Source organism: Marmota marmota, unplaced genomic scaffold, assembly GCF_001458135.2.
Source record: "Marmota marmota marmota unplaced genomic scaffold, marMar, whole genome shotgun sequence".
In the NCBI taxonomy this organism is placed as follows: Eukaryota; Metazoa; Chordata; class Mammalia; order Rodentia; family Sciuridae; genus Marmota; species Marmota marmota.
In genome coordinates this window covers 60,579,280-60,591,679 of record NW_025999900.1, presented here as the reverse complement: position 1 = coordinate 60,591,679, position 12,400 = coordinate 60,579,280, and the positions used below count along the sequence as shown (strand labels likewise).

General features: G+C 45.2%; 1 protein-coding gene across 2 annotated transcripts in view; it reads right to left on the bottom strand.

Moving 5' to 3' along the window:
- Window positions 1–12,400, bottom strand: part of Ak7 (adenylate kinase 7) — a 70,685-nt gene that overhangs the window by 37,669 nt on the left and 20,616 nt on the right. For both annotated transcript variants that reach the window (XM_015495403.2, XM_048799304.1), the window contains exon 5: window positions 4,723–4,833. In XM_015495403.2, the coding sequence (XP_015350889.1) occupies window positions 4,723–4,833 (111 nt within the window). The remainder of the gene's footprint in view (window positions 1–4,722; window positions 4,834–12,400) is intronic.

Sequence of the window (12,400 nt, the reverse complement as noted above, 5' to 3'; positions counted from 1 at the left end):
CTCTGAATCTGTGGTCCTCATTCCTACCAGTGGAAGAGCTGAGCAAGGTGATCTTGTTCCTGGGTTTCTCCTAAGTGTCCCGGGTAATGTGACAGCAAAAGACTCCCCAAATGAACTTTTTGTCCCCTAACTTGCTCTTGTCAACACATTTGGGTCACAGCCAAGCAAAAGCTAGCTAGAGCAGGTTGGGCAGTCAGCCTCCCTGGAGAGGAGGCCGTGGCTGGGGGCACTGCTCTCTTCAGCTACCCATTACCAACTGAAGTAGCACGGTGGCGCAGCGGGGCTATCGGGCTGCTGTCTTGTCTTCCTTCCTTTCTTTCATTTGTGTGATGCTGGGCATCAAACCCGGGGCCTCCTCATGCTGGAAAGGGCTGCACCACTGAGCCACACCAAGCCCCCACAGTAGAATGAAGTCCTCTCGAGGACTTGCTAGAATTGGAGAGTCAGAGGTTGGTAAATTCAGGGAGGGAACGATGAACTGAGGACGGAGCCCAGCAGGAAAAGCCACAGGGTGGCAGAATCAGGGCCATGGAAGGAGGTTTTGAGGAGCAATTACATCACTGTGCTACAAGGATCTGGAGTGCTCCCCGAAGGCCCATATGTTAGCACCTCAGCCTGGAGCTGTTGGAGGTGCTAGAACCTTCAGGAGGGGGTGCCAAGTGGGAGGTCTTCAGGTCACTGGCGGGGGCGGGGGGATGACCTTGAGGGGATTGTGGGACTCTGTCTCTCCTTCATTCTTCTTCTTCTTCTTCTTTTTTTTCCCTCCAGCTATGAGGTGGCCTCCTCCAACACACACTCCCATCATGATGTATTGTGCCACCACAGGCCAAGACAACAGGGACAGTAAGTCATGGACTGAAACCTCTGAAACAGCGAGTCAAACAAATCTTTCCTCCTATTAGTTTATGATCTCAGGTGTTTTGTTATAGTAATAGAAACCTGGACAACACATGCTATAATTGGTCCTCATTCCTACCAGTGGAATAGCTAAGCAAGGTGATCTTGTTCCCTGTTTTCTCCTAAATGTCCTGGGTAATGTGACAGCAAAAGATTCCCCAAAGGATTTTAAAAGCCTATGTGCATGAGGTAATCCTGCAGGTCCTCTCAAGCCCCAACTAGATGGGCATGCATTTGCTTTCTGGGAAGAAATTAAATAACTGTTGAGGTTTTATGGGGTGGGTGGGAGAGTGCAGCTAAGAATTTAGGGGGTGGAAGACGGCTCAAAACAGAAGGGATAAAATAGAGGAAGATTCTAAACATGGGTGTGGGGGGTAATGCAAGTTTAAAAAATGCTCTTTTGGGGAGGATGTTCTGGGGGGTGATATTGGACAAATCACATTGTCACATTGTGTGCATGTGCAGATATCAACAACAAATCCTACCACTGTGTACAACTCTAATGCACCAACCAAAAATGTGGGAAAAAATGCTCTTTTTTTCACTCATTCTTTCTGATAAAATGTTTAAGGAGGAAATTGGTTTCAGTAAAACATTCTCGTTAGCAGCTTTATTTTAGGATGCTTTGAATCTTTTATGGGTCACTTTGGTCTGAGACTATGGTTTGGGAAAAGGTGCTGGGAACTGAGCAGGCTGAAGTTAGGGTTCAGATGCCCCCCATTGTACTTTAAAAGACACATACCAGTATTTTGCTTGAACTAAGGGCTTGAAGGGGGTCTGCTGGGGAGACAGGACCCTTTAGAGAAGAGAAATAGAAGACTTGAGAGTGGATGGCGTGGAGTACTGGGCCTCAAGCAGATGATGACTCTGAGTACTTCCCTTCCTGTGACTTCAATAGGCAAGGAAGAGTCATAGGGGCTGTGGGGTGTGGCTCAGCAGAGAGACCTGGCCCAGCAGGTGTGAGGCCCTGGGTTCCACCCCAACCCACCCACCCACACACACAATAAAGAAACAACTAAATAAATGGTGGTGGTGGTGGTGTGTGTGGGAGAAACAAGAAAGAAAGAAAGGCTAGCATCATTTTAGGCTGGTATCAGAAAGTCAAAGTCTGGTTGGCTTGTTTGAATTTTGGTGAAACTTTGGGAATCCTATTGGGTTACACGCACCATGTTATAGGAGAGACATTTCATTTTCTTTTCTGTGCTAATGTCATCAAAGAATGCAAAATCGGGAATACACATATTGAACATTCTAGTCAAATCAAGTTTACAAATATTTCTATTTTGCCTTTCTTTTTAAATTTTTTTTAAATTTTAGTTGTCGATGGATCTTTATTTTATTTATATTTATATGAAGTGCTGAGAATCAAACCCAGTACCTCACACGTGCTAGGTGAGTGCTCTACCACTGAGCCACAACCCCAGCCCTATTCTGCCTTTCAGTAGCTATCCTGCACTTGCTTAGAGAGAAAACTCCTAAAATGTACCAATAAGTGATTGATTATAGAAAATACAAATAGAACAAACAAAAAAGCAATTATAATCTTTCATAATCCACAGACACAGGGGCCTTTTCTATGTTAGGTCTTGTGTAACCCAGACAGTGGGAAAACTATTAGCATCAGACATTATTCTACAACATTCTATCAGAACGACAATTCTTGGTGTCGATTCTTCTTCTTTGTTTTGTGTGTGTGCCTTTCAGATTGAGCCCAGGGAATCTTTACTATTGAGCTACATCTCTATTTTTTTTTTTTTTTTTGAGACAGGGTCTCGATAAATTGCTGTCTAGCCTTGAATTTGTGATCCTCCTGCCTCAGCCTGTAAAGCTGCTGGGATTACAGCTGTGTGCCATCATGCCCGCCTTGATTTATGGTATTAATTCTTAATTGATTTTTGAACAATTAGTTGGCAAATGACTGAGATCAAAAATAGTGCATTTATCAAAGATATTAAAAAATTGGGCTTTCGATGTAGATTGGTGGTGGAGTGCTTGATGAGCATGCATAAAGCCCTGGGCTGATCCTTAGCACTGGGAGAAGAAACAAAACAAAACAAAAAACAAAACAAACAACAACAAAAACAGAAGGAAAGAAATAAAGATGGGGATGAAAAGAATAGATTTCATTATTTGAAGGTGTTTGATTTTTATAATAAATATTAATGATAATAAGATGATGATATTTCTTTACTTCAGACAACTAGTTAGTTTTTGCGTATGAGCATTTATTTTAAAATAATGAATTAGACATAAATGATCAACAATCATGAATTTTAACAAAACAATAAAGTTATGGAATTTGGCACTGGAAGAATATCAGAACATCTAATCTAGCCCCTTTGCTTTATTTATTTTAACCCCAGAAATTATGGGGTGGGTATGTGGCTCAGTGGTAGAACGTTGTCTAGCATGTGCAAAGTCCTGGCTTTAATTCCCAACAGTTAGAAAAAAAAAAGACATCATAACCCCAAAATTTTAATGACTTGATAAAGGTCATAAGCTAGTGGACAGAAAAGGGGATTGAATTCCTAATTCATTGCTAATGTCAATGTGATTTTTATAGTCAGCCAGAACTTGAGGACACTTGAACTTCTGTTGTAATATATTCCAAGACCACTAGGTGTCACCTTAGAACTATTATTCCACATCACTTAACTGTGGGTCTTCTAGTGGGAAAAATGTAATGAAATCCTTAAGGGAATCCTTGGGGTTCCATATAAGATAAACAGGGATGATGATAGAAGCACCTACTTCACAGAATTTTGTAAATTACACATGAGATCCTGGAAGCTAAGCCCCTAATGACTTCTTAGCTATTACTACTTCTTCATTACCAGGGTATTCCACCGTTTATGTTGATAAAAGGCAAGAGAAATAAAATAATTTTATGATAGATATATGTAAAAATGATACATTTGTTGCAACGAAGGCTAATAAGCTATTATTATTATTATTATTTATTTGGTAGTGGGGATGGCACCCAGGCCTTGTGTATGTAAGGCAAGTGCTCTACCATGGAATCGCACCCCAGCTCTAATAAGCTCTTATTATTGTTTACATAAACTTCTCAGCCTTCAGTATGTTTTAATAGTGAATGACTGTGGATGTGTCAAGATAAACTCTACTGGATGATAGAGTTTTGGAGTCAGGGGGAAATAATAAAAGCAAATCCACAGGCCTGTTGTCTGATGGGTCTCAGTTTGAATCCCAGCCCCACCACTTTCCCATGGTGTCTGCATCTATGAAGGGGACAGTGGTGTCCATGGACAATACCACTGTTGTAAGGGGTAGATCAGACAAGGCAGAGCAGTGCGCAGGATGGCTTGGCAAATCCTAGTTAACCCCTGGAAGGTGCCATCTCTTTATTTGCAAGATGAAGTTAACATGCACTTTTCAGAATTGTTTTAAGAAACAAATGAGATAGATTCTGGGATCAGAGACAATGTAGTTTCCCTCTTTTCCATTCCAACTGAGTTATCTGCATCTTCTGGACCAGGGACCCTTGGGATGTTCAGACCCCTTGATGGGTGAGGGCTTTACTTCAGTGGGCTAGTTGAGAGCCTGGGCCAGCACCCTAAGGACAGTACATCTTGGGGTGAACCTGAAGCTGAGAGATCTGTGGGTGTAAATACAAGGAAACTAAAACAAAGGTGTTTAAAGAATTGTGATAGTGTGAATAAAGCCAGGAGCATTTCCAGCTGTGCAGACAAGTAAAAATATTACCTTAACCAGGTTGAGTAAATATGAATGAGGAGGAAGAAGCCCAGGTACACTTCCTCAAAAAAACCTTTTTCTACCCTAAATGTTCTATGACTCCATACTTACATTTTTTCCAAATTTGAGAACCATTTTTTCAGCATTGATGTGGTCTGTAAAATTGGGATGATGCTTTCTTCTTCGATAATCCTCTTCAGTAAATGGGACCTCAGAATCATCCTACGAGAGAGAAAAGGTGCAGACCTAGTATATTAGAGCTCCTCTGCAGCCCAGAGATGTGTTTTTTAAGTTCAAATAAAGCTTAAAACTACTGCTCATCAGTAGGGTAACTGTGGTCAACAGCAATTGTATATTTCAGAACAGTAAGTATTTTAACATTCCCAACATAAGTGATAAATGTTTAAAGTGATGGATATTCCAATTACCCTGATCTGATCACATTGTATAGATGTTATTAAAATGTACCCTATAAGTATGTACAATTATTATTGTCAAATTTATAAAACTAAAAATGTATTATTTTAAAACAAACAAAAAAATCCTGCTTTTTAAAATTTTTATTTTTTATTTTTATTTTTTGTGGTGCTGGGAATGGAATCTGGGCTTCATGCATGCCAGGCAAGTACTCTACCACCGAGCCATATCCACAGCCCACTACTGTTTCTTTTAACAGTGATTTCATTTCTTGAGAATGCTTTAGGCCGCAAATTTAATAATTTAAGTTTAATATCAGCAAATTAAAATTTTACATGTCTTTTATTTTGTAGAGACAGTGGCAGGTTGTTACTGTGATTCCATAAAGGTATTCAATCCTTCTCAGTAGTCCATGTAATGTACACCCCCACCACCCATGGTGCTGGGGACAGAACCCAGAATCTTGCACCTGCTGGGAAAGTGCTCCAACTTTGAGCGACATTCCCAGCCCTTATTTTTAACTTAAATCATGTTTTTACTCTCTTGTCCACACGCCTCTCTCCTCTCCGCGGTCAATCACATGTTAATACTAATAAAAACATTACGTGTGCAAAGTTCAGTCTCGGGCTTTATAAACTGCCTCCATCCCATAAGATGAAGTATCAGTTCATCCTGGAACTCATGGATCAGAAAAATCTAACAGTCCACTGTTGAGAGCCACACCTGAAGGGGCCCCAGCAAACTTCCAGCTGCCAGCAAACTTCCAGCTGCCAGCTGATGATTGGCTCACAGCGGCCCCAGCAACTTCTAGCTGCCAACTGATTGGCTCCTCTGCGGTGATGCTCATTGGGCTGTTTCCCCGCCCTTTCAGACCACGGAGCTGCTCATTGGGGGACTTTTTTGGCTCCGCCCACAGGACCCAGCCAATCGGCCTCAAGAGCAGGAGGAGTGGGGGAGGTTGAGAGGCTTGTGGGAAGCCGGTGGTGGCACTTGAGCTCTGAAGGTTTTTCCTGAGGAGCTGTGTGGTTTGGTGTGTGGTTCTAAAAATAAAGTTTGTTTCTTTTGACAAGTGGCTCCTGAATTGTGCCCAGCCAGACTGCGGCAGTCCACTTTAACTGTTCAGCACGTTCAGCCCCTCCACAGTCACCCTCTTCACGGTGCAGACCTCAGAGGGATGCCTCTGAAACCACCGCTTCCTGGGGACTCAAAAGGAACAACTGAGAGTCATGCAACTTCTCAAACATCTGTCCAGACTTCGAGGTCCTTGTTAGGTCGGTGGCAGCGACTTGGTGGCAACTTAGTGGCAACTTAGAACAAAGCAGCCCGCGCTGCTTTGAACATCAATCAGATGCCGGCGGAAACGCCTGTCAATCAGCCAGATCTCCTGACTAACGCCTGTCAATCAGCAGGACCCCCTGGCCAATCCTGGAGTTCAGCCAATTCCCCTGACCAACTCCAAGGGGGCAAGGGACCCTAGAGACACCTTTTTCTGTCTCAAGCCCTTCCCTTCCTGCTGTAAGCCCCATAAAAGTCCAGTCTGGTCGAGCTTCCACGCAGTTTCTCCTCAGACCCTTCCCCTGTCCCCTCTGTGGGTCTGATCGAGTTCCGCCGGGGAGTGATATCTCAATAAAGCCTGTTCAGCGGCCCTTTTAAATCTGCCTCCTTTGGTTGCTGCCTACCCAGCCTGATCTGACAGTCCTCTTTAAAAATACACTGTTCTTTATGATCTTTATGATAGGCCATTGATCTAAATTAGATAACCAATCCAAAGCACGTGAGCCCAGTGCGTATGAGGAATATATCCAAAGGAACATAGGAAACAGGTGACTGCCCTGCTGTAGAAGCCCACTTGCACACCCGTGGGAGAGACGGGAGGAGACTCAGATGGCTAGAGCCGAACTGGGAATTGGCAGAGGATTAAGCAGGCAATAGCCGGATTATCAGGGTTTATGGCCATGTTAGTAGTTTAGGTTTATTCTGAGAGTGACAGAGGATATTGAATGGTTTTAAGCTTTCTCAGCAGGATTGCAACATGATCTAAATTATATTTTAACAAGATCTCTTAGGCTATATCATGGAGAATGGCCCAGAAGAGTCGATGGCAGGCAACAGCCACACAGCAATTTTAAGCTAAGGGCTAAGGCTTGGGCCAGAAAGTTGCCAAGGACACAAAGAGAACTAGATGGCTTTCTGATATAATTTGGATGACGAGTTAATGGCATTTCCTGATGGACTGGCTGAAGGTTGGAAATGAGGTTAGAACACTGATAATGGGGATGCCCTTGGGGGCAGAAAGAGAGACATAGCTTTTGAGAGGAAGATCAAGTTAAACCACCTCAATTCTGTGCACATAGTAGAAATTTGATGAATACATACTGTATGATCAGATGTCCTCTTTTTAAACTTCATTTCTTTTCATTTCATTGTTGTAGTGCTAGGGGTCAAACCCAGAGCCTAAGTCTGCTGGGCAGGTGCTCTATCGCTGAGCCACACCCCCAGCACCAGATTATCCATCCTCTCAAATTGGGTTGCCAGAAAAATACAGAGTATTCAGCTGAATTTGAATTTTACAAAAATGAATGATTTTCTATTGTAAGTAGAAGTAGGTCTTTAATACTTACACTAAAAAAAAAAAAAGACTCATGATAAAAATCACTTGTTGCTTATCTTAAATTCAAATTTAACTGAGTGCCCTTGTTTATATTTTTATTTCCTGACTCTGGCAACCCTACCCACATGGGGTCTGGAAACAGTGTGATCAGCTTTGCCTTGGAGATGAGACCAACTTGGTAGCTCCATAGACCTGGATAACACGACACAGCGGCCAGCCTGCCTGAGGGACTCTCCTCTGCTCCCTGTGACTCTGCCTGTGACACCCCTCCTTGTGGAATTTGACCCACCCTCAGTCCCATGGCTGCAGTTTTATAAGGTGAACTGCAAGGTTCTGAGGCAGGCCCTGTTGGTTTGGGTTTTGTTTTACTGTGCTCTTACATGTCTGCCAGGAAAGTGTTCCTCTGCTAGGCCACATCCCCAGGCCTGGCCATAGGCTTGTATTAAAGAAAAGGGAGATTAATTTCTTTGGGAGGCCGCACTGCAGCCCATAAATTCAAATCAACCAGGACTGTAGATTCTGAGTGGTCATTTCTCTCTTCCTGCTTGTGAGGAGGCCTGGTCGTGCATTTTCAACCTTTGCTACCAGTTGTTGGGTTGGGTTCCTTTGGTCCTTAATGGTCACTGTTATGACAATAACAACAGTACATTTCACTTTTCTTTTTTTAAAAAGAGATGGGATTTTATTATGTGGCATAAGCTAGGGACTTGAGCAATCCTCCCACCTCAGCCTCCAACTAGCTGGGATGACACCCGAGTACCCCGCTTGACAATCTCCTTTCTAAAGGGTGGCTGATTGTGACCACCCGTGTGAGTCACATGCTGGATACTTATCCTAAGTGTCCATTATTTGTGTCAGCCAGAGCCTGTCAGTTTTTCTTACTCTGGACTATTTGGTTCATCAGGGTCACCTCTGGTTTCCTGTTTTCACTCACCCATACAGAAACAAGAACACACAGACTTCAGAAACAGTTATGACAGGGGAAAAAAACAACCCCAGTATATATTGAAATTCTCTTACTTATTGAAATCAATACAAATCAAACATTTTGTCATATTCACCCTTTTGTGTCAAAACTGATTTTATGTAGTTTTGTATTTGCTTGGATGCTTTGGGCTGTAAATCACATACAAGCAAGTTGGAAATGGCCAAAGCACCAGGAAACTCATTTTCTGCCATACATGGGTGACTCTGGGAACCATGGGCTGGCCTGGCTCTGCTTTTCGGTTGCACCCTTGGCTCCATCTCCCTATGGGGGTGGCCATGCCCTGGCAGCAGAAGGGCAGCAGCAGGTCCAAGCTCCACAGGCAGACCTAGAACGTCCGCAGAGGGAGTGTGGGGACAAGTGCATGGAGTACTGTATACATGGCATACGTTAAGGGTGCCTGAGTGACAAACCACTCTCCTTGTGTTGGGCATGTGAGTGGCAAACCGCTTACCCTGTAGGCACAGCCCTGGGTGTGAGGCCACATGTTGTGATCCCATCACTTGTTCCATAATCCGCTCCTCCGTTGGTCACTGCAAGGACAGTTGGCCAGAAATTGCATTGGTGGCTGCCTGTAATCTGCTTACCTACTGCTTAAACATATATACATGGTAATTGCTCAATAAAATCAGACCTGCTTTCTGCTTGGTCTCCTGAGGTCTTGATTTGTGACTTTGCAGCCACTCTCTCCTCTACCCTGTTCTGTGGACCTCCTCGCTGGATGAGAGCGAGCCCATGCAAAGGAGAAGGACTGCATCCTCACCGAGGACTCCGTTAATCAAGGAGCAGCCATACCCAGAGTCTCAGCTGGCTTCCTGTGCTGAGACTGGACCTTGCTGGTCTCCCGGCACATGGCTAGACCACACACCCTGGCTCTCCTGCAGCAGTGTGCTCAGGTGGGTAGGTCGAGGTCACAGGGATTCACAGAAGTGATGAGCACCTTGACCCAGCTTGGTTCATAAAGTTGCCTGTGGCTCTACACAGACTTGGTGTAAATGTGCACACAGCCTGGGAGGCTTCTGGAAGGTGGCTGAGCCAGCTGAAGGAACCCCAGTCCCCAGTCAGAGTTCAAAGGAGAATTAATCATCAGGGGCACCTGTTTTACAAATCACATGTGCAAGAAATGAATTTCCAGCAGGGTGCACTGGTGCCCACCTGTAATCCTGCTGAGGCAGGAGGATTGCAAGGTTGAGGCCAGTCTTGGCAAATTAATGAGAGACTGTCTCAAAAAACAAAATCAAACCAAACCACAAAATAACAGTGTGGGCATTGTAGTTCAGTGGTAGAGCACTTGACTAGCATGGCTGAGATCTAGGGTTCAATCCCCAGTACTGCAAAAACTTCCACCATGTTTAAGCCATTTTGCATTTTGGGGGGTTGGTTTGTTACATCCTCACACTTCAGAATCAAGTTGTTGTCCACCCCTTAAACAGTTGTTGGCAAGAAGAATGGACCATCATGGTGGGTCTGGATCAGCTGGGAGCTGGGGCAGTTTCCCTTCCTTGGGTCTATGGATAGTGTGGACATCTGAACAAATCCAGTCTCTGCTGGCCAGGATGGCATGGCGACTACCTGACAGGAAGCCAGTTACATCCACACAGCCCTGGGTTCCCCCTTCCCTTCCGCGTGGCATGATGCAGTCATGACTTGGCACAGTCCTCTGACTCCAATGAACCACAGTACACCGGTCAGGGTCCTGGCAGGAAAGCATGAACCTTCTCGCATGGGCATCTGAATGCAGTTTAACAACAGGGCTATTAAGGAAGATGTGGGCAGGAGGCAGGGGAAGCCCCATGCCTGCAGCCATGACCACGATGCTCTGTACCACTCCTAAGTCCTAAAGTGTCAAGGAGCAAGTGATTAGAGCCTGGTGACAAAGTTGGGTGCGACAGGAGCAGCAGCCTGACGAGGGACAGCCCATCAGCAGCAACTCTGCAGAAGGGCACTGGGCGAGCAGATACCCTGACTCATTCTTGTTGTCTCTTCCTTCCTCTGGCCAGTGTGTCCCTTGGCCAGACAGAGGTGGGAGCCCAGGACAAGGCTGCCTGCTGCTGTAGGCTTCACAGTCAGAGACAGAGTGCTCTGGAGGGGCAGGTGGACAACATCCAGTGCACAGACCTACCATGGAGTTCCACTTCTCACAACTTGGCATGTCTCACAACCTTTGTCTCCCCAGCACTCCCAGGACAGCTCTGGAGGTATCTGGGCTTTCCAGCACCACCAGAACATTCCAGGCCCATCCAAACATTTACCAACCCACGGCAGGTACTGACTGCCTGCCACAAAATCCCAGAGCTACTAGGCTTGGCCCAGGGAGTCCACGATTACCATCTGTGCACCGGTGATGCCCAGAGGGCTGCTGGGGGCCACTGTGCAGAGTGACAGGGTTGAGGTATCTTCCATAAGCTCATGAGTTTCAATGATTTTTGCAGCTCATCATACTGGTGACTCCTCCTTAGAACCAGCTCCCAAGACTGTTAGATTTTCCTGGGATGATCACAAGGAGACAGAAGCAGAAAAGAGCTGAGGCTTTCTTGAGTTCCCAGACGTCCCCAGTCCCTATCCCCAGTGGCAGCTCTGTCCCTGGGTCGTAAGGCACTGTTCATGTCTTTGCAACGGCTTCCTCTTTCTGTTAAACTGACTCCAGCTGGACTGCCCTAACCGATGGTCCTCCTCAGCTCGTCCTGATTTCAGACAGAAGCCACATCTTCCTCTGCCACCTGCTCTTCTGCTGACTTCGTGGGGACAGACATGCTTGCTTTGTGTAGCCCATGTTTTCCACCTATAACCCACCCCCCGTCCTCATTTCAAAAGCAAAGCTCGGATATAGTATCATTTCATCCATGAACATGTTATCAGTTTTATTGTAGCTAAATTTATTAATTATTCAAATATTTAAATTATTAGGACTTGTTTAAGAAATCCTTCCGTATAAATTCTATAAGTTTTCTTTAAAAACTAAAGTTTTGCTTTTTACTCTAATTATGTGACCCACCTTGAAATGACATTTTGTGCGGAGAGAGGGAGAGTTCAGGAGGGCTGAAGGGAGTGTTCTGTGCCTTAACTGCTGTGAATGTGCGTAATCAGGCGTTTGTCCAAACCCAGTGCTGTGCAGGAACGGGGTCAACTTACTATATGTACGTACACCTTAGTAGACGTGATCTTTAAAATGATCATTAGCCACTAGGAAAATACAACAGAATCCAGTGCAAGGTGGGGGCCAGAGGACTCAGGAGCCAACCTAGGAGCTGTTTCTCCATATTTTCTCTGGGGGATCAATAATTCTTCACTCTTGGTCCTTTTAGTTCAGGGGACTGATCCTCCTGGTCTGCAAGAAGTTATAGGATCCCTGGTCTGGAGATCAGACCACTGTATTCCCCTGGCCACAGTGATAAGTTCAAGGTTAGGCTTGTGACCTAAGACCTGGCCAAAGAGCATATTCCAGTCCTGGCATAAGACATGACCTAAGAGGAGAGTAAACGGAAGCTCAGGAGGCCCACACAGGGGCCGCTGGGAGTCAGAAGGAGCAGGGAGCTGATTGGTGGAGGAAGCCTGCTCTGAGGAGGAAAGAAGCCGTGGAAGAGGGCAAGCTCTGAGCACGTGACTCCAGCCTGGAGGTCCAGCTGTGCCTGCAGTTGCCACTTTGCTGAAGTCAATGGGGACAGTCAGTCAGGAAGACTGCAGGATGGTCAGCCAGTCCAGTGGTCAATGATTGTTTTGTAGGGGACTGCTATAGTTTAGATATGAGGCGACTCCTCCTTAGAACTGGCTCCCAA